Source organism: Podarcis melisellensis (assembly GCF_964234715.1).
Source record: "Podarcis melisellensis genome assembly, chromosome: 3".
Classification (NCBI taxonomy): Eukaryota; Metazoa; Chordata; class Lepidosauria; order Squamata; family Lacertidae; genus Podarcis; species Podarcis melisellensis.
In genome coordinates, this window is record NC_138530.1 from 53,796,607 (window position 1) to 53,818,679 (window position 22,073).

Sequence of the window (22,073 nt, forward strand, 5' to 3'; positions counted from 1 at the left end):
GAGAATTGGTTGAATAAAACAGCACAGAAGGTTAATCTGTGGCTAACAAACATGGTCGTTAGCTATCATGCTCCGTTATGCAAATTGAAGAGATGATCCACTCTTACGCATTAGGAGCTGAGAGGAACAAAATATGTTTGATTAATAAAGCTTTTGGCTATCCTTTCTTTCAAGCTAACTAAGGAATGTATACAAGGGTGCGTGTTTGTGTGTGTCACACCCACTTCTGGGTATAGATTGAAACCACTTTTGAAGAACTGTTAGGATTTGAGGAAAATCAGATTTAATCTTGCAGTTCTCAGACCCAGCTTGGATTTTTTGAGTGCTCTACAGATACTTTTTCTGCATAATCATATGTTATCTTCTGAGCCCTCATAATGTCTACTCAAAATGCAGGCTTGTAAGTAAGCAAAGTATAGTTTGGTTCTCCAAAGTATAGTTTGAATTTCCTCTTGGGGAAGAGGGGGTGAAAAATGGCCATAGAAGTAACCAAATGATCCAGAAGTAACCAAAACGGTGTCCCCTTCCTTAGTCGCTGGATTCTAGCTCCCCTGTGCCAAAATGAAATCACATAAATCCTGCTTATTTCTGGAAGAAACCAAATGTCAGAAACAGCAGGGGGACAACACCTAATAGGAAAACTTTAATAAAACACACAGTTACAGTAACTTCTTGCCTAAGTATGCAGCGCCCTTCTTCATATAAATAGATTAAGTGGTGAGGTGAAAATGGTCACTCCTGCTATGAAACTTTGGGCATGGTTGCAATTTAATAAAGGTAATTTCTCAACGTAAGTTTACAAAACTGCAGCCTTTAAAATATTGTAATTAAAAAGAGACTCCTTTTCATTGTCTAGCACTTACCTATATCTTTTGAGGTAATCTTTCGTCTTGGTTTCAAGACTGGCTGGGATGCTTCTACAGAGCCTGGAGGAAAAGTTATTTCCCTCCTAATTGGTGGTGGCTGGGTTGGAGGACCTGCGACCTGTGAGACTGGAACAGTGGGCATAACTTTCGGCATCTTCATGGAGGGCAGGAAAGGGGATTTACTTGGAGACATACGGTTTTCATGGGAGCGTGGGAAGGATGCAGGACTAGGCGCTCGAGAGATGTGGTTTGGCATCGACGGCGTCGTCTGGTAAGATGACTGAGGAGGTCGAGTGATAGGCTGCATGGAGGCAGAGGATGACATGTAAGAAGGCTGACGTTGGTTGACATGAGAAGGCCACTGGCTTTCATGGTTTATCCTCTGGTCAGGGACCATCATATCTTCAGTGCGGTTCATCCCTGGATAAGGTGGGGCCTGTGCAGGGCCTCCAGGGCCTTGCCTATTTTGATATGGGTAAGACATATCGTTTCTTGTGGGCCACATGTTCTGTTGGGGGCCTTCACTGGAGGCTGATGACTGCATAGGACCACCAATCATCTGAGGAGGTACTCCATGTTGCTGCATTTGTCCCGGTGCCTGCATTCTCTCTCGGCTATAAGGATATGGATACTGTCCCTGTATGGGCCTTCGGTCTGGTCCAGAGTAAGCACTGTACTGGTTAAACATATCCTGCTGCTGGCCACTATACTGCATATTAAACATATCTCCTTCATGGCGTTTTGCTGGGGGCCCATACATGCCATCCATATGCCGTTTGTAGTTCTGAAAAGGAGGAACAACATGAATAAGCTTTAAAATACAATGAAAATATTGTTTTTCATAGGAAGGTGCATATTCCACAGTCAACCAATGAGATTTGCTACCACAAGACAGAGTAATGGCTACCAACTTGATTCTTTTAAAAGGGGTTAGACAGATTCATGGAGGATAAGGCTATCAAAGGCTACAAGTCCTGATGACTATGTAATATCTCCAGCATGCCTCTGAGTACCAATTGTTGGGGGATTATGCTATTGCACTCATGTCCTGTGTGTGAGCTTCCCATAAGCATCTCTTTGAGCAGTGTGAGAACAGATTGCTAGACCTTTGGTCTGAACCAGCAAGGCTTTTATTAATTTCTTATGGCAGAAGCATTTGAGGCTACATTATACAGATTTTGGTAAAAATATGACATACTTTGATTAGTGTTTTCATTAACATATGCCTTTTTAATTATTTCAGTAAATAAATATGAATTGGCAGAAAATCCATCTTTCAGCTCTGGTGTACAACAAGTAGGAAAAAAAATGATTATTTTAGTGGCGAACAAAAAATGCTTGAAGATGATATATGAGACAGCCCTTTCATTTTCGGAGGTAGTTCTGATGTGTTTATAACTTTATGTTTAAAAGATAGTTAGCCTAAGGCTAATACATCTCAAGTTAGTTCTCATTCCAGTGAAGCGTGGTAAAAAAATTATTGGTTATTTTTTGACATATCCAAGTTTGAAAAAAACAATGTTTCTTTATTAGTAAGGTCATTTTTAAGACTTTTGTTTAAGATACATAAAACTGATAGTCTCTATAATTTTGAAGCTCACTATAACTTTCTTTTCAGAAAATGAGACACAATAAAGCATATAAAATGGTATGAATGTATCACATGAGTAAAAGCACCTGGGATGCAAGATGTCTTCAACGAACACTAAAATAAAACAGAGAGAACTTTCCCCACATGCTTTTAGAATGTCAGAGGCCCTCCTGAAGGTGCTACCACCACCAGATGTTCAGGGGAAGGTGGTTAGAACCATCCCAATTTTCTCATATAGGAAAACAGCAGACTAAGCTTTTTAGGAGACTTTTGCCTCTAAGTGAAGGGAGTAATTGGATGCTCTGTGTTGTGTTGGCTATGGTTGTATCGAGCACAGTCTAACTTTCCCCTCCTCTCCTCCCCCTGCAGCCCCCAGACACCCCCTAAAACTGCCCCCGAGAGTCCCCTAACCTTCTGGAATACATTTCCACTTTTGGAACAGCAGCATTGGATTAAATCCTTTGATTCTTGGTTACTGTTTTGTATTGAGATATATTTAAGGATATTTTCAGAAATATATATATATAGGTATGATGTCTGTATGCACAGAGCAAGTTATATGCTCAGAGCAAGCCAATCTCTGGGTGCCAGTCCTTATGTAGCCAAAAGAGTATCATCTGTGTACAAGACGAAAGAATCAGCACGACTTAAGAATCCATTTTTTTTTCTGTGTGTGGAGGCGGGGGGGAGACATTGTTAACTGGGAGAGAGGAAGAACAGAATGAAATAAAGGTTGGCTGGCTGCTGGGGCCCTGGATAAAGGAATGCTACAGCTGCAGTTCCCACTAGAAAGCTGCTTTGAGAGTTTTACTGGGAAATGGAATATAAACATTATCCAACAAACAACTTGGAACTTGGCTGTTGTGTGGCAGTGGCAGCCTTAGGTATAACTTTTCTGCCCTATCTTTTGGATAGTTTTAAGACAAACAACTTTGCAATTTGTAAATATTTACTTGACCCCTTCATTCTCTTGCTAGCCTTCATGTTTCAACAGAGGTGGGGTTTTTCTTCTTGCCTCCTTTCCCACTGGATTTAGCTATCTGAAGTGAATGAAGATAACATAGAAACAGCCCTCCTCTCTCTACCAACATTACTTTGTCTTTGTACATTGTCTATGCACTGGCATCAAATCTCCCTCAGTAAAAAAAACAACCAAACCCATCCTTTCCCGTGTGTCACTGAATCAGCTATTCACAACTATGAAACATTTCATACAAAAGGATCTACACACATGAAGTCATAGGCCTGGCAATGTCTTTTCTGTCTATCAGTGGAATTCATCCTAATATTGCATTCTGTTTTTCAATGTCCGTATGCATGGATTTCTAGAATGAACTTTGCAGAGGGAAAATGACAACCACAAATGTTTACCTGCTGTTGTGGAAACATTCCAGGTTGGTGTCCTCCATAGGGTGGCTGTCCTGAAGGAGGTACTTGCACTGGATATTGCGGCCCATATTGTTCATGCCTGCAATGAGGAATGTGAGCTACTAATTAGTACAGAATATTTCCCAATTATAAACGGAGAGCTGTTTATAAGAAGTCCTGAAGCTCTCCACAGAACCTCCCTTCTGTTCCATCATACCGCCTGTCAACAACAAAATGTTATTTGTTAAAACAGAAGTTTTGTTCATGGGGGGGGGGTGTGCTTGGGCTGCAGCTCAGTTTGGTTCAGTGGCACTATATCAGAGTAAATTTATTTCAGTCTTACAAAAAAATGTAGAAGTAGTTGTGTGGGCTTGGATCTGAGAATTGAACATACCTACTGCTGCAGGTAGGAGGCAACATATGACATGGATGTATACCTGATTCACAGGTTTTCTGCTTTCCTTTAATCTCTTATGAGAGATGGAAATACTGTAGCAACTGAGTGAATTACTCGTATCCCAGGATCATGTGCAACTTCCTGTTTAGAGTGCTGGGGACATATAATTCCAATACCCAAGCTTCCACCTCACCTCACTTGCAAATATCTGAATGAACTGAAAGCTTTGAAGTCAAAATTATGTGCCCATCCTACAGTAGAAACAAATCCAACTGAGAGGTTGAAGCTGATTCTGCATTTGAGTCACACAGTGATGATGAAATTTATGGTTAGCCAATAGTGTTAGAATATTACACTTTTATAAAATTATTTATGTAAACAGGAGAAATATTTTATTCAGAGGTTTAAGGTAAATTTATAATTGAACTGGGATACATAAAGTTAAACCAATTTTCTTTGAAAGTGAAATTAAACTTGGCAAAAGTCCTCCTTGTTGCACAGGAAGATTGGGGAGTGCGTAAGCCTGATGCTTTGCTTGAGCTTCATGAGGTTCATCAACTTAGCACTAAATTATGGTTTAGTACAGGAGTAGCCAGCATGATGTCCCCCAGATGTTATGGATTACAACTCCCAACATCCCTAATCATTGGCTATGCTTGCTGAGGCTGGTGGGAGTTGAACTACCCTGGATTAGAGTTACATGTGAATGCATGCATTGTGAGAACTTCATGTAAGCATGATTATGTTTATTACATATTTTGAGAACTCAAGAGCTATAGGCACACCTTGAAACTTACCTGTGTAACTTGGTAACACTGCAGAGTACTGTATCTAATTTTGATGGGAGACCTCCAACTGGATATAACTTAATTTGCTATAATATAACATCCAAACCATCTCGTCTCAGATTAAAAGCACGACCTTAAGACTCATTTATCCAGCAAATGAACATCTAGGATTGCTCTTGCAATTGGTCAGTCAGTGCAAAGATGCCATGGACCCCCTGTGCCCTTCCCAAATCTACTCCAGAGAATTGGAGGAACCCCCAAAACAGATTTAGGGTGTGTGGGGGGAACAGGGCAGTGAGTCTTTGAATGAATGGAAATACTTCATGGGATACTTCCCAGGGCACCCTGCCTGTGGAATACCTTTTCTAGGATTAGCTCACATGGCACCAAATTTGATGTCAATCCCATGCCAGGTCACAACTTGTTATTTTGCTATTTAAAATGTGTAAATTGTCCTCGAAATGTATTAATATAAACAAACAATATGATCTAAGGTATTTAATTTGCTATGGAGCCCCTTACACTGGCATAACCATACAGACACAAATCTAAAATAGGCAATAATTAGCGACTAGAATATTAATACTCAGGACCTAAGAAAAATAAGCTTCTTTACCTGATAAACCAAGGATGCCCCCTTGGTAAGGCTGGAATAAGCCACCTTGTGTGCTCTTACTGTGACGTATTTCTTTTATGTTCAAGGTATACTGCACCAGGCTACCGCTGTCCCTTCTTTCAAATCCCTTCTCAAACCTCAGTCCTTATTCCCAACCTTTAAGCACATGGAACTGCATTTGCTTGCATTATTTTCTCCCTCCCTTTGTCTTTCCTCCCTCCCCTCTATTATCTTCCCTCCCATTGTCTATCTTAAGCTCCTTGAAGGTAGGGATTTGCCTATTTTGCCCATGTAAGGTGCCATGTATGGTGATGGCACTGCATGTATGTATAGATGTCATATTCATAGAAGATCCACTGGCTATACAAATATATGATGGTTTTTTATATCTCTGCAGCACTTCTTAAATGTTCTCAGCGAGTTACAGTTGTAAAATTTGATTTTAAAAATGTCTGACTGAATGAGGTTTAAGGGAAAAGTCAGAGGTCTGCTTTCACCCTAGAGAGCAGACTCAGTTCACGCTGACGTCTGCAAGTGAGAGAAGTCTGTGCATATATATGCTGGAATTCTAGCTCCTAGAGGGTTCCACTTAAAAACATAAGCCATATTTCAAGGAATCTCAATTAATTTGTTTACAAAATGTTGCAACCAAAGAAAGACATGGGAGCCTCAACATTTAATGACTAAATTTAAAGTAAAAGGTTAAGAACAGTACTTCATGTGTATATATGAGCAAAATAACAATTTTATTTTGATTTATGGAAGTAGAAGGGCTTTTGCAATCCCATGTTCTCTAAAAGTTCAAAATGAACATACTGTTATAATCTAAAACCGAAATAATGAAAAGCCGGACATCAAGCTCCTGTAAGTTCTGGAAACACTCCATCGACATGGCTGCTGAGCCACTGCTACTGTTCTCAAAGGAGTCGATGATGCCAGGGAACGGTAGAAGTCCCATTGAAAGAAAAAAGGCTACACAGCAACAATGCTTGGTAAATTGCACCTTCTGCCCAGTGGCTCTTAAGATTTAAAATTATCTGGTTAACACAGGCATTTGAAACAAATTAAATTGTTGTTCACCTTTGCTGCCCAGGGTAACGGTTAGGAGAGTACATGCTTGGGTCACTGTTTGAAGGCACCATGTTGCTTTGACCAGGTGCTCCCATACTGCCTTCAGGACCCAGCCCATGATCCGACCTAAAAATGACAAAGGAAACCTCATGCTGTAAAAAGCACTTATTCTCTCAATCTGCTAAAAAAATAATTAAAAAATCAAAAAAATCAAGGCATAGCCGGTTTGGGCTCCAGACCTCTCAGGGACTCAAAGTGTCATTGAGACCACTGCAGTTTATTTCTTCAAGGAATAAATGTATGGCACCTATTTTATGCTGCTCTTGATTATGAAATTCAGCCTGCTGAAACCTGAAACATGGAAACAGCTACAGATAACTGGGAGGGGGGAGGGACAAATGACATGCCACTTACAGTTCTATGACTTCTATTCCTAACAGTAAAATAAATCACAAAACAACTTAGTTTGACAAAATTCAAGATGTTTTGAAATTAGCTTAATTTTAGTTTGGCCTTCAAACACTAGATGTTTTGAGAATATTTGGTAGAGATTATTTCTAATAATTAGAGTTTCATGTTGCAGATTTACATTTTTTAAAACATAATATTGTGTGTGTGTGTGTGTGTGTGTGTGTGTGTAGGCAAATTTGTTATTTAGCTCTTTAGTGAAGTTGTGGGACAAAACACTTCTAAGCGGTAAAATATATTTTCCTTTGCACTAATCCTTTCTGTTGGTATCAAGAGCTTATAATAGAATCATAGATCTGTAGAATTGGGAGGGATCCTGAAGGTCATCTAATCCAACCCCTCTAGCTACTGAACCAATGACAATGGGATTATAGTTATAACCACCTCACAGGAGCAGTGCCTCTCAAAGACAGAGGCAGGAAGCTAAATTACTGGGACATGGAGCAAAACATAGTCTGCATGCTTTGTTTTTATTGAAAAGAAGAAAAAGGGGCTTTTTTGTTTTTTGTTTTACTAGTGCTGTGCCAAATTCACTGATATTCACTGCAAATGTCACTATTTTGAAGAGAGAGAAAAAAGGTTTGCAAAAACCCCTGTACCTTCCATTCTTTCATGCATTTTGCCATATTTGTATCCAGCCATTGTTCCCCTCCCCAAACTATTTGAGTGCAATTATGATGATGATGATGATTTTACCTAAAAAGACTTTTGTGCTTGATCCCAAGCAATCACCATCATATAGACAATCAGACCTGGCTATGTGGTGATATCACTTAGGGCAAAGAAAGCTCTCCAACTGACCTGACTCTAAATAGCTGGAGGGGAATGCACAAGTAACCATGCTGACACTCTCTGTCTTGCTCTGCTGTTCGTTTCTCTGGCTGCCAAGGTAAGACTTTTATTCCAATTACATGTAGTTCTTGTTAGGTCAGAATGTAGATGAGGATATGCACCCTACTGAAAGTAGTGCTGTGTACATGGCAGAGATCAAAGTCTGGATATACACTGGATTACTTTCAGTGGGACATGCAATTAGGTGCACATGCAAATGTGCACCCACATTTTGGCCCATTTGTCCACTATGCTTTGGCAATGGGGACCTGCTCCCTCTTTCTGACACCCACCTCCTCATGAACATTTTTACACCTTTTTGCAAAGGAGTCTGAAAAATCACCCAAAAGAGTGGAGTGCAGTGTGTCAGGGCTAAAATGTTCATTAAGAGCAAACACACGTCAGCTCAGTCATGATGATGCCCCTCCAAATAAGAATTCCAATATACCTAACAACATACCTAAATTTCCTTATGCAGCCACACCCCTCACTTACTGATTCCTTGTATGGTGGGGGGAGAGGATAGACTCAGTTTTTACTCATGTTTTTACTCTAACTGATTCAGGAGATTGCTACATTACAGATGGGGAGCCTGTGGCCCCGTACAAGTTTTTTGGGCTGCAACTGGGTATAGTCCAACATTACCTGGAGGGCAATGGGCTTCCCATCCCTGGCCTAGATGGTGTGAAGTCATCAGTATAGAACACCATTGTAAGGGAGGAGCAAAAAAGACAGAGTCACTCACCTCCGGTCATAACCACTTCCGTAGGCAAACTGCTGGCGCTGGCCCATGCCCATATTGGACATTGCCCCCGAGGGAGTCTGGTTGTACATTTCCTGCATTCCACTGTTGGGCATCTGTCCGGGGGTCATGAAGGGTTCACTGTTTCCAGGCACTGCAAGCAGAGAAGAAAACAGGTGTGCACCTGAAATTAATTGGCGTTTACTCCCAAATAGATGTGCGTAGACTGTAACCTAGCAGTGCGTTTTTAATACTTTGCTGATAATCCTTTCCCCTTTTATAGAAATATCCTTCCGTCCAAACCACACCAAACCCTGAAAGAGCACTTATAGCTTATGAAATGTAATAAAAAGCAGAGAGCAGTGAGAACAGTATCATACAGGGTTTCCCCCTTCACATCCCTGGGATGCAAAGGAAACAAATCACCTAAATTCACACACACGTACACATAAAGTTGCTAGGAAACCAGAATATACCTTTTCTCATCCCACCAAAAGGGTCCTTATTCGGTTCGTAGGGCATTCTTCCCATCATATCGGGCATATTCATAGACTGCTGATAAGGTGCATTTGGGGTCATGGAGTTTCGCTTTGGGAATGTCGAATCACTTACATCTGAAAAGGGATCATGCACACTAATGGAACTATTTCTAAAGAGACAGAGGAAAAGAAAGCATTAATGTCATGGAAACAGAAACACACATTGTGATACCTTATTAGATGGTGAGCCATGTAGTTCAGTGAGTTAAATTGCTCTAAAAAACTCCATCGGTTTTACACTTTTACCATTTTACTTTGACAGCCCACTTTCAAAACCCAGTTTCAAAAACATTCTAGGCATTTGTGTTTTCATATAGTAAACTGCCCTGTGATCCTCAGATGATGGGTGCTACAGAAATTTAATAATAATAATAATAATAAAGTGGCAGCGGGACACACACACACACACACACACACACACACACCCCTTTTCATAAGTCTCCTGAAGGAATGCAAGTGATATGAGTTCCAGAGTAAAAGACTCAGCCTGCAAACTCACATGTAAGCTGAAACTAGCTAGTCTCAAGACAGAGCCTGGAGAAACCTGTATTTTGACTTCAGCAATGAGTGCAAATCTCAAGACAAAGCCTGCACACTCAATGGGTGTGTGTGTGTGTGTGTGTGTGTGTGTGTGACCATTATAAGAAGCTTCCTCCCACTTTACACTGAGTCCATGCAATTCATGATAGCACCCTCTTTTGCATGACTGGGCACTGGGGTCAGGATCAAACAGGGTGGGGCAAGGGATTATGGAGTTTAGATTCCATGACATGCAGTCATGTCATAGATACCAATGAGATTTCCACAACAACAATACATTGAATTCTGAGCCACAAGAAAACATCCCTGAAAGAAAGATCCAGCACAAAGTCCAGACAGGCTCTAAGAAAGGGGAAAGAAAATATACTACCTGTTGCCCTGCAGAGGTGTCATTTGTCCATGAGGTGTAGATGCTGGTGTTGGAGGCTTGAGGTCACCTGGTACTTCAGTCATGGAATTGCTACCAGTTGACTGAGGTGTCTGTGGACCTTGAAGGGAACCCGAATTTGCTGGAATATTCAAAACAGGAGAATAAATATTAGGCATGTGGGGAAACAAATAACTATGAAACCAAGAGGGGGAGACAGAGAGCAAGTGCCCATCAATATTTTCTTTTCTCTGAATATACCTGGTGCCTGAGATGTTTTATGTTACTAAATTTCTGTCTTTTGTATATGTAAGAGATGAGTCTACTGCTTAAGCCAAGATGGTTGGGATTCAGGATGGTGGTTGAACACACCTCTAAATAATGGGTCACATTCCCTATGTCTAATCCTCTCACTGGATCACTAGATGCCTCACGAGAAACGATTAAATTAAGAGAATGCTGATCCTCCCTCATCCTACCCAAGACACCAACAAAAAAGGCAGACCTAATCTTCTGATTAGATGACTGTTCCAAGGACCATGTCATCGCAAGTGATGCATGTAGAAGAAAAGTTCCCATTCTAATAAAGCTTAGACATGAGATGCCTTCTGCAAAGGCAGTGATCCTAATGCCTCACTATGTGTAGAACCCCAAATTACTTTTATAGTAGCCTATAAATATGGGAATTGACAGATTTCTAGTCTCTTGAGATTACAGAATTATCCTTAGATGAATATAATAGTGTCTAAATCAGTTCTATAAATAGGTGCTATTTGAATCTTTGGGGTTTGTCCTGTCCATTTACTGCTTCCTGAAATACTGGAACCATTAGCAATGGCTATTTCTGATTCAACAAATACAGACCTGAAAAAAGCTGAGAATTCATAAACTGTTGACTAGAAAATATCAAATACTCATCTCACACTATATTTCAACCTTTCCTCAGCTCATTAAGCATCAATTTTGCTTAGCCGTACCTTAATTCTAACTAAATTCAGTCTAAGAAACAAAAGCTAATTGTTTGTAGAACATACTTGTAACATTTACAGGAAGCACGAATATACTCTGTTTTGGGGGCAAAATAATGATCTCTCTCACAGTGTCTAGTCATATAAATATGTCTGACATAAAAAGAGAAAGGAAAACAAGATGCCCAACTGTGAATTTGTAGGCTAGGTTTCTACCTGCTGGTTGTTGTTTTTGAAACTACTAGCTATAATAAACAGCTGCAAAATGTGGCATGCAGTGGAAGCCATAGGCTTGAGCCTCAACTGTGAAACAGAAGAGCCAGTTCTAAGGGCCTGAGTGTATTTCAAAGGATTTTGAAGTATTGCTTTCCAATACTTAATTTTTTTACTGATAATCTGTCTAGTCTGGAGAGGTTCAGGCCAGGCAACAACTTTACTGTGATGATGATGATGGGGGTTTTTTTGGGTGGGGGGGACTTATCCAAATAATCAAGGTCCAACAGGGTCTGTGGAAGAAGTTTTGATGAGCATCAGGAGGACTAGAGCTCCACAGCAATCACTGAAGAGACCTTTATTTTTGGGTTCATATGGTTCTAATTTGTTGCACAGAACTAATACATCAAAGAGTGATCTCGGAGGTCATGGTGGAACTCAGGTGCACAAGAGGTCTACAGCTTTGTTAGTCAATGGCCCCTGAATTATTGCTAAGGAAGACTGCAGGAAGTCATTGGTGTATTAGTATTAATATTCGTTAGTCACTTGTCTCACATTGATCCGAAGCAACTTACTCTATACGCCACTACCACTTTTTGTGACATTAAAATATGTAATCAACACTTTTAAAACCAAAAAATACTTTTAAAGTAGCATGGGGGGGCAGTTTTAATTACAAATTGTTAAACTCCCTGCCTTTCCTTCTCTCAGCTCCCTACCTATCCACTCTAAACCATTAAGATACAGAGTCTACAACCAGAACCAACTGCTTTCAAAGGAATGGGCAGTCAGAGGAACATTCTCAACCCCAGCTCTACCAGAAGTAATGCTGATGCAGATATGACAGGAAAATCCATAGTGGAACTCCAAAAAAGGACGTCCATTTCACGTACCCTTACTGCAATCCCATATTCCCCTCTCAGAGAGGGGCCAGGGCCTTCAAACCCAATTAATGGAGTATCTGGTGTAACTCAAGTTAAATTTCTACAGGATATAGCATTCATGCTGCCCTTCCTGCACAAATGCACCAAGCTGCTCTCAACACGCTACGATCTTTCCAAATGCTTAAAAAAACAAAAACAAAACATTTACCCACCCCCCACCCAGGTTGGGCAAATGGAGCCCTGTGGAATCTCAGAACCAAGGGGAAGAGAAGCAGTATCCCTGCACCACATTCTGGGTTCTGTTTGTCAGGAGCAAGCAAAGCCAACTGAATATTGTGCTCCTAATGTCTATCCCTTCAAGACAAAACAGGCTAAGAACCTTAGAAAAGCCCTGCTGCATCTAAATAATGGCTCTGATCTCACCCAGTGGCTACCCAGATTCCTATGGTAAATTTGCAAGCACGATGAGTACAAAATGACATTTTCTACTTGTGCTTCCCAGCAACTTGTATTCAGAGACACACTGTCCCCAATACTGGAGGTAATACCCAGCCACCATGGCTAGTACCCACTGATAGGCTTTATGGTTTTGTCTAATCCCCTTTCAAAGCCAACAAGTTGGCGGCCGTTACATCTTTGTGGGGCTGTGGATGTCATTGTTTAACATGCTCATCATACATGACTACCTGTGAGATCTAGGCCTGATTGGATACCCATAAACATGTGCAGGTGGGGAAAAAAAGATGTGACAAGGAATTAAGGGCTGAAAAGGAAGAAAAGACTGTGCTGAATCTATCTTTTTTTAAAAAGCAAGCAATTCTTTTTAAGTAATAAAAATCAGACAGAAGGTGACCTGAAACAAACTTAGCTACATCACCCAAAGGACAGGAGCGGGCCGAAAAGTGAGTAACAAATTCTGAATGTGGATCCTGTAATGCGTCAAAAGCTTGGGATCAACTCTTCATGGCTAGGAGTGCAATGTGGAAAGGACTGTCACCGTGCAGTGAGTAGCAGATGCACCACAGCAGCACTTGGTGAGTTGCTAGAATAGTTTCAGACATCTTTTTCATTTGCCATGCCCACCTAATCATACTATCCAGTTAATAATAAAAAGGAGAGGGGAGGGAAAGAATGAAACCTCTTCTACTTGCCAGCAGTCTCCTGGCTATTCCCCCTCCCCCCCCAAAAAAATCAGGCTGGAAATGGGGGGGAAATGACTATAACCTCTTGGAACTTCATTAATAAGAGGCCTAACATGCTCTCTAGGATATCCCTACCTTTTGCCAGAAGCTACAAATGTATACTCTAAAGTAAACAATGGAAAGGTTACTGAAGGTTAAGTACATTCACATACTTCAGTCTTAACAGCCAGACGCCACGCTGGGAACATAATTTACACAGCATGAACTCAGTGCCCTAATTCTGACAAGGGTGGGGGAAGCGGTGGGAGGTTTCGCAGGATGCATCACATGTCCACAGTGAATGGAGGTCAATCAAAGGGCACCTTTGTTTATAACCCAGACCCCTCTCTCATTTATCTTCCGCTGGGGATTCCCTGGTTGGCTGCATGACAGATTTTGTGACATCACCTGTCAGCTAATAATAGAAATTCAGTCAGCCACCTGCCAGCAAAGATAGATGGGTTTTTGGTTACAGACTTACTAATTAAATGACTGGCTTACACCCGCCTCCCCTCTCCTCCCGCCTCCTTGTGTTGCATCTCAGCTGCCAAGGAAACCCAGGGAGCAGCTCCTCAGTGCTCCCGGTTGTAGCAGAGTCTCAAACTTTTACGGATTTGCTATAATGAGCCCTCTGCTAACATCACAGAGGCAGGAGCCTTTGAAGTATTTGGCTCAGTTCTCTCTGACTATCTGGTGAAACAGAAAAACAACCAATAGATCCACATATCGGCCAAGGATGAGGCCGTATGAACCCCGCAGCATGCAGGGATGTTTGCAAAAGCTCATACCTTGAGGCAACACCTTGGCGAGTTCCCTTCTGATAGGATTTATTGAGTAGGAGTGAATGGCGTTTCATGAATCGCAGCAGATGCTGCACACATGCATTCAGATGGTAATGATTGGGTCAGAAATATTCTAACACAGCCCTACACACCACTTTCAAACAAGTTAGGATTGTTAGGATCAGAGCCTTAAAATGAGGGTATCTTGGCTGATATATGATATATGAGAAAGTCTGCACTCCACTGTCTGTCTTGCTCTCTAAGTGTAACAGTCCAATTCCTCCTGACAAATTGGTGAACAATATAAAAGCCACAGGGAGAAAAAACAACCCAGAAAACATTGGCTAGAAACTTCCTTTTATGTCAAGTGGCAGAATAAGCACTTGTAAAGCATGCACAAACAGGTAACGTGTATGAAAGTACTATGTATACATGGTTGCATTTGCTGTGGGTGGCATGATATCATCCTTTTTTTTTTTTTTTTTTGAGGGAGAAGGACGTGCCTTTACTCCTGAGATACTACAATGATATTTGGCACACATATTCAGGATAACATTCTACATTTTAAATTAGAACCACAGCTCTACTCCCTCACCTGTTTGCTGCAAATATATCAGAATTTATTTCCATTTAAAATGGGAATACAGTCATACCCAAGCTACAGACACTTCAGGTTGCGTTTTTTTGGGTTATGGACCCGCCGAAACCCGGAAGTACCGGAACAGGTTACTTCCGGGTTTTGGGGCTGCGCATGTGCAGAAGCGCTAAATCGCACTTTGCACATGCGCAGAAGCGCCGAATTGCAACCCGCGTGTGCGCAGACACACCTCTGCGGGTTGGGAACGTGCATCCCACACAGATCCCGTTCGCAACCCGAGCGTCCACTGTATACGATGTGATGTACTCAATATTGTAATGAAAAATAAAGGAAACTAATTATTTTTTAAAATAATTTATTGCCACGCTCATGGCAAAGACTCATTTGTCCATATTCTTATTATAATGAAACATATGAAAGCTAGCATGCATGTTTAGAACACCTTTCTAATTTTCAAGTTGAAATATTACAATCCTTTTTCAAAGAGCCCAGGACAGCTGTAAAATAGTGTGCTGGCATTTCACTCTTAAATACTGAACATGTAAAAACGAAACATACAATGTACATTGTAAGACACTATTATTTGGCTGAAGTTAGACCCCAAAACTACTTTCAGTGGAACGGGGGGGGGGGGGGAGAAGATTCAAAACACAGTGCAAACCAGTATCAAAAGTGAGACATTTCAAACACTAGTACTGTATGTAAAATGAAATTTAATTATATCTTAAATACAGCCAGTGAAGTGGTTAGGAGGAAACTGGAGAGCATAATTTAGTCTCATATATAAATCCCCTTTACCACTTTCAGCAGATGCTGATGAGAAATCTGTTTGGTAATTGACTTTGTACTAGTAAAACGTAGTTCAAAGGAGTGAAAGCAGAAACACCGACAGGACTGTTTCCTGTTTTTAGTCGTATCTTATTCTGCTCCGAAGCCACAGCAAGTTTATCTAGCCCAACTTGCAACATGAGTTCTTTTGTGTGGTTTACAGTGCCAATGGGTTCATAAACTGTTTGAAAAGAACAAATGCTGGCAATTAGGAGACCAGTCCTTATGCATTTTGCAGAATCTATAGCTCAGCAGGATTTCATGTGCTAAAGTTCTTTCAACTAGAAGAGTCTTTCTTGGAGTAGACCTGTTTTACATTTCCCTCTCCCACAGTAAACAATACACACCTTCCTTTTCAAGTCCCTAAGCTCTGGGGGTTTTCGGGGTGTGTGGGAAGAAGTTTCCATTTTGACCAAAGACAAGTTCTTTGAACTAAGTACAATACTGTTGATGATATATTTTGTACTTGAAATCTGTCAGTTTCATGCCAGTAAGAGGGTATAGAGGTGTAAGGAGTGGTGATAAGAGGTAAAGAGAGGTTCAGTTGCACAGGGGTGGGGTGGGGAATCCTAACACTTATTCTTCTTGTTGTAAGTTTGTGGGTGTCAGACCCATTCTAGCCCCTGGACACAGCAAATGTTAAAATATAAGCAAGGGTAGCTTCCTGTGTTGAGGCAATCACATGGGTGATGGGCCATTGGAACAAAGGAAATGTGATAGGCCCTAAAGAGAACAGAGGAAAGGCGGCTCTGTGCCAGTCAGCAAATGGATGGGGTCCCTTCTCTACCTTTTAGATAGTAAAGGTAAATGGACCCCTGACCATTAGGTCCAGTCGTGGCCGACTCTGGGATTGCGGTGCTCATCTCACTTTATTGGCCGAGGGAGCCAGCGTACAGCTTCCAGGTCATGTGGCCAGCATGACTAAGCCACTTCTGGTGAACCAGAGCAGCGCACGGAAATGCTGTTTACCTTCCCGCCGGAGCGGTACCTATTTATGTACTTGCACTTTGACGTGCTTTCGAACTGCTAGGTGGGCAGGAGCAGGGACCGAGCAACGGGAGCTCACCCCGTCGCGGGGATTCAAACCGCCGACCTTCTGATCAACAAGCCTTAGGCTCTGTGGTTTAACCCACAGCACCACCCGCATCCCATTGTGAGAAGCAAAAAGTCTGAGGGCAGTTTGCTGTGATGTGACTAAGAGGAAAAAGCTGCAGGCTGGAAAGGCTGATTTCTGCTTGAATCCAAGGTTGTGTCAATTGGAGACACAATACCGTTGTTGGTGTGGTGATGCTGTGAACCCCTCCATCGTAGGCTCAGGTTGTAAATATGTGTACATAAACCACATATCATTGAGACACCACAGTCTCCACTGTGCCTCATTTTCAAAAGGAAACACGAACCCTGGGTAAGCGCCTGGAATCTCACCACTTGGAGATAGGGATGGCATGCAACTGTATCTTTTTACTTTGGTTTTCTGTCTTTCTAGAGTGTTTATATGTTGCAATAAAAGGACACTAAATTGCTATGATTCCTAGTTTTTGTGAAGGAAAATTCCTAGTTTTTGTGAAGGAAAAATAATACTTCTCGTCATAGCTGGAAATGAATTTTCCTATCATAATGCGCACCACATAAAAAATGGACAAGAAGGTATATTTGAAGGTATTTATGAATGGATATATGATCCCATACCAAAAAAGGCAAAATTGCTCTAGTTCAAAATATGTTAATTTGTTGCAAGTGATTTAATTAATTTAGGAAAAGAATAAACAACACTAGAACAAAAAATCTTAGGACACTTAAGACTAAGTTTTATTATGGCATATGCTCTTATGGGCTTGAGCCCACTTCAATAAATGAAAGAAACGTTACCCTCAGTTGGCAGACACACATACATGCAAATACGCATGCATGGGCACAGAGGAAAAATGGTTTTTTAAAGCAGTGGTCATGTAATATAAGGGGTTGCAGTAGGTCTGTGACATTCCTATACAGAGCCCAGATGTATATATGATAAGAACAGTATACCCCATTCATAACAGCAGCCACTGTGATAATACTATCTTTTTACTGTAATTTAACAACTGTAGTGGGAAAGAAATCCAGAATACTGATTAAGCCCAAATTGAATAGAATCTATTTTACTGATAACATTTTGGTCCAGCAATTTCACACTGGAGCCTTTGCTTTAAGTCTTTTTTGTTGAAGGATGATAACTTTGACAATGCTGAGAGGTCAGCAGTGTAGTGACATGGGAAAATGAAATGTTCCCCTACTGGTTTCTGAATGTTTAGATTTTTGTTGTCAGATTTGTGTCCAGTTTCTCTTGTGTAGAAACTGACCTCTTAGTTCTAAACAGACCCTGAAAGGGAATTGTGGCAGGTGTACACACACAAACACACACACTGTTAGAATTCCTGCTCCATGATTGCAGTCATGGGATTTTTGTCTTTCACATGACGTGGTATGTTTTGACTCCACAGAGTGGGAAGTGACAAAGACAGGATCTTTGTGTTACTGTGTCGTTTTTCTCTTTGCTGTCTGATGCTAGAGAGAGAGGGAGCCATGTTGCAGTGCTTTGTGTGTGTTTATATGTAAGTAAAGTAGATTAGCCAAAATGCTGAGTTGCTGAGGTCTGTCATGCATAATTTGCAAACTCTGTGGATCCCTAAGTATGCTGGTTTTGGTTGGCATCGGTCGCTGTGATGTTCGGGCTGAAGAAAGCTTATGAAGCTCCCGAACAATCGACCAGAAGGGAGGGAACATGCCAGTCGGGCATGTGTCTCTGCCAGGGTTCTACTCGAGTGTAGGCTGAACTCCTGACACACACACCTCACATATAAATAATACTGGAGAATGAGTAGATAAGAGCCACTGATCATATGGGCTGTTTTTAATACTATCATCTGGAAAAAAAAACCTTGGGACTGAGTACCTGTGTCAAGCTATCTGTTACTAAACCTGGCCTCTGCATTTCTTGTAACTGTAAATAATATATTCTGAGACATTAGCAAACAACTTCTACAGTGCCAAACAGAAGCTAGCACTAGTCCTCAAAGAAAAGACGGAAGGGCTGATGCCTCTGCCACCCATCTGTGCTCTTGGTCTCTTTGTTCCTTGCCCATGTGATCTCTACCATCACAACCCTCTCACTTCCTTCTGCATCCACTAACTGCTCCCATTCCTGATTCCTCCCTGTCTTTCAACTCATCTCCCTCAATATCCTTTCCTCATTGTTCTGACATATTCATTATTGAAGCAACCATTATTCCGCCTTCCCTCAGCCCTCTATTCCTTCTTCTTCTTTTCTGCCAGCTCTCATTCACTTTCTCTGCCTTCCCCTGCTGCTTTCTCTCTCAAACTTCAACCTACTGTACGTTTTTGTTCCAGGGTCTTTCCCTCCTCTTAAAGTGCAATCTTCGTTGCCTATCACCACCAAAAATGTCACCATGTTCTGTACAAATGATGAAGTGTAGGTGAACACACAACATATTTCTGCAAATGTCAATATGAAAGCATATAGGTTATATAGGTTGCTGAAGATTAACAGAGGGGCTTGATAAATTCAATAGGAATATCCCAATCAAACAGAGGCTCTGGAGGTCTAGAGCAAAAAGTAACTACGTCTCCTTTACACTTTAAGAAAAAATGACCAATGTTCCTGCAGTTCTTCTGCTTACCAGGAGATGGCGGCTGAATCTTAGGTTGTTTCTTGGTATCTCCCGTGCTGAAGACTTCTGGAGGGGGCTCCTCCCCTCGTTCAATCTTGCATTCAAAGGCAAACAGGTACTGGATATATTGTTTTTTCAGGGAGCTGGCTGCGCTGCTTGAAGTGCCAACATTTAGGTTGGTTGCCAGCTCACGCCACTTCTTATTTTTATTAACCTAGCATAAATAAATAGCAGAATCAGTGGATTGCAACCAAGTGGACTGATGAAAACCAGGAGACGTTTGAAAAAACACAGCACTTAATGCCTTGGTTTGTTTATTTTATTTGCCTCTTTTAACTAATGCTCATTACTCCCACACTCATTTGTAACACACAAACAGCATTTACACTTATAAAACCATTAAAGAACCTGTTGATATAGCTATACAAAACACAGTATCTTCTGCCAGGCATCCCTTCTCTACTCTTTACATTTTGGGGAGGGCTGGGGCTTGTAATGTGCAGTTAGCCAATCTATCTTCCACTTAATATGTACTTATTCGCTCTGGCACGCAAACAAGTATGCAGACTCCAATTATAAACAACAGTTTCTAAAAACTAATTTAAAATGGCAATAATAAGGCCTTTTTTCACTGCTGAAGTGCTCTGACATTGATATAAAAAATTAAAATGAAAGGCCAAGTCTCTTCCAAAATAGCCACTAGCTGAAGGATCATTTAGCTAGTAATTCCTAATTCAGGTGCTGTAATGCCAGGGCTTCCTGTGATGGAGATCAGTGGTCTCTTTGCAGAACAAGATATACAGTCAAACAAGATTCAAAATGAATTATAACCAATTTTGAACATACTAAGGTGATTCAGTGAGTTTCTTTATTGAAAGCCTTACATATGGTGGCCGACTAGAATGAATCTTGCTTTATGCCGTACGATATCAAAGCCCGTAAGTCTTAGAGCTGCACAATGACATTTTTCTGTGCTTGTGATGAGAAAGAAGTGTATACCTTGTGAATTCTTGCAAACTAAATTCCAATACTGCATATACCAGCTCTGAAACACAGGTGCATATGACAAAACAGACACTTGTGCATTTTTCACAGAAATGGTATACTGAGATGTATCGTCTATAGCTGTAGTGGAAAGACATAATTATTATTTATAGTTCTAATATCTATATGCTAGCCAAGAAAATACTTACGCACATATGCTCAATAAATCCAGAATAGCCCTGGTTCTTAGACTTGGGTGCTGCTAACACAGCGGTCTGACTTCACCCCCAGAGGCGCACTCCATTGTCTCTCCAGACAGATGGATGCCAACGAACACCAAGACATAAGTATTTCTTACCTGTGCTAAACCTCCAATCTCCTTAACACAGACATACAGCCTGAAAAGATCTAGTGGCTTCTTGCCTACAGCAGGCAGACTGGCCACAGGCGTTCCCCTCTCTTCCATGAAGTTGAGATACCGATCCACCCACATTCTGCGCTCTGGTTCGTTTCCCAGCTCATACATTTTTGTGATCTTCTCTCCAGTTGTGGTAGACGAATTTGATTTCTAAAGCAAAAGCATTTTTTAAAAAAGCATTGGGGTAGGGGGCAAGAAGGGAAAAGATAGTAAGAAACTCACAATGGTGACAAAGAGAGGATGTTAAACTAAAGCTATCACACAACAGGCAGGAATGAAGGCTACTAGTTCAGGCACAAACAATACATTCTGTCCACATGCTGCAGTTTGCTCATCTGATTTTGTAAAACAAAGGGCCCAAACTCCCCCTTTTATGATTTTTTATGTTTTGCCCTTATACATGAACTTTGGATCTCAGAAGGCAAGTTTCTGATGATGCCTCAAGTCATTCATAACGTAGCTTCATTAAGCTATATGATATAGGAGGAAAACAAAAAAGATTGCTTGGAAATTCACCTTAAAATGAATGCCACCAGATATGAGAGTGAAGAGCTAAGGGTGGGAAACCTACACTTCTGAAGAAATCATCGTAGAATGTAAGAGGTCAAATCAATTGCTATACCTGGCTAAAAAGTTGGTAAAAGTAAGTCAACATGGTTATTAAAAATGTTCTCACTCAATTGCAGGGCATGAGCTGTCAAAAGTACCTTTCTAGGGTCTTCCTATGGTCTTCTGAGCTCGATTCTAATTCTGTGTTGTTTATGAAACCCTAACTGTCTTGAGTCATTCAAACATGACATATCATTTCTTCCCCTACGTCCCTTTGTACCACCTGCATGTGAAGTTGAAGGGGCAAAAACTCTTTAAAATGATTATAGCAATAGTTGCTTGATGTTGGGGCAGTTGCCAAGGTCTCATCTTGTTTCACTGACTTCCCTGCTTGGGATGGAGTCCATTGTTTTTAATTAACCAAATCACCTTGGCTCTATAAAACTTTTTTGCTTTATATACAAAATTCTCATTTATTCACAGTGATGCTTCTTATGTAAAGTTGTTGGTCACATTCTGAAATAAAGGACAGTATCAATTTGCTTTTAGCATATTTACCAAAGGGACACTTATTAATTACTTAGGTTGAATTGGGGTTTACTAGATGCAAATGGAGGGTTGCAACAGGAGAATGTGGCACATCTTATTGCCTTTCCTACTGCTTAATTTAGGAGGATATTAATTCTTTATCAACTTTGCCCTTAAAAACAATTGCATAGTAAACTATTTTAGTGAATTTTTAAAAATGCAAAAAGGGCTATAGATATTTCACATATATTCACAATATCATTTTGGATATGTCAATATATTTGGAAT

The 22,073-nt window shown here is 40.9% G+C and overlaps 1 protein-coding gene across 12 annotated transcripts in view; it reads right to left on the reverse strand.

The window, feature by feature from the left end:
* Positions 1-22,073, reverse strand: part of ARID1B (AT-rich interaction domain 1B) — a 344,407-nt gene that overhangs the window by 6,003 nt on the left and 316,331 nt on the right. For 9 of the 12 annotated variants that reach the window (XM_081905095.1, XM_081905099.1, XM_081905094.1 and 6 more), the window contains 8 exons: positions 20,649-20,858; positions 19,316-19,520; positions 10,188-10,326; positions 9,215-9,387; positions 8,742-8,892; positions 6,707-6,823; positions 3,829-3,925; positions 864-1,650 (listed from right to left, as the gene is read on the reverse strand). In XM_081905095.1, the coding sequence (XP_081761221.1) occupies positions 864-1,650; positions 3,829-3,925; positions 6,707-6,823; positions 8,742-8,892; positions 9,215-9,387; positions 10,188-10,326; positions 19,316-19,520; positions 20,649-20,858 (1,879 nt within the window). The remainder of the gene's footprint in view (positions 1-863; positions 1,651-3,828; positions 3,926-6,706; positions 6,824-8,741; positions 8,893-9,214; positions 9,388-10,187; positions 10,327-19,315; positions 19,521-20,648; positions 20,859-22,073) is intronic. The other 3 variants (XM_081905101.1, XM_081905100.1, XM_081905096.1) reach the window with 1 other exon arrangement.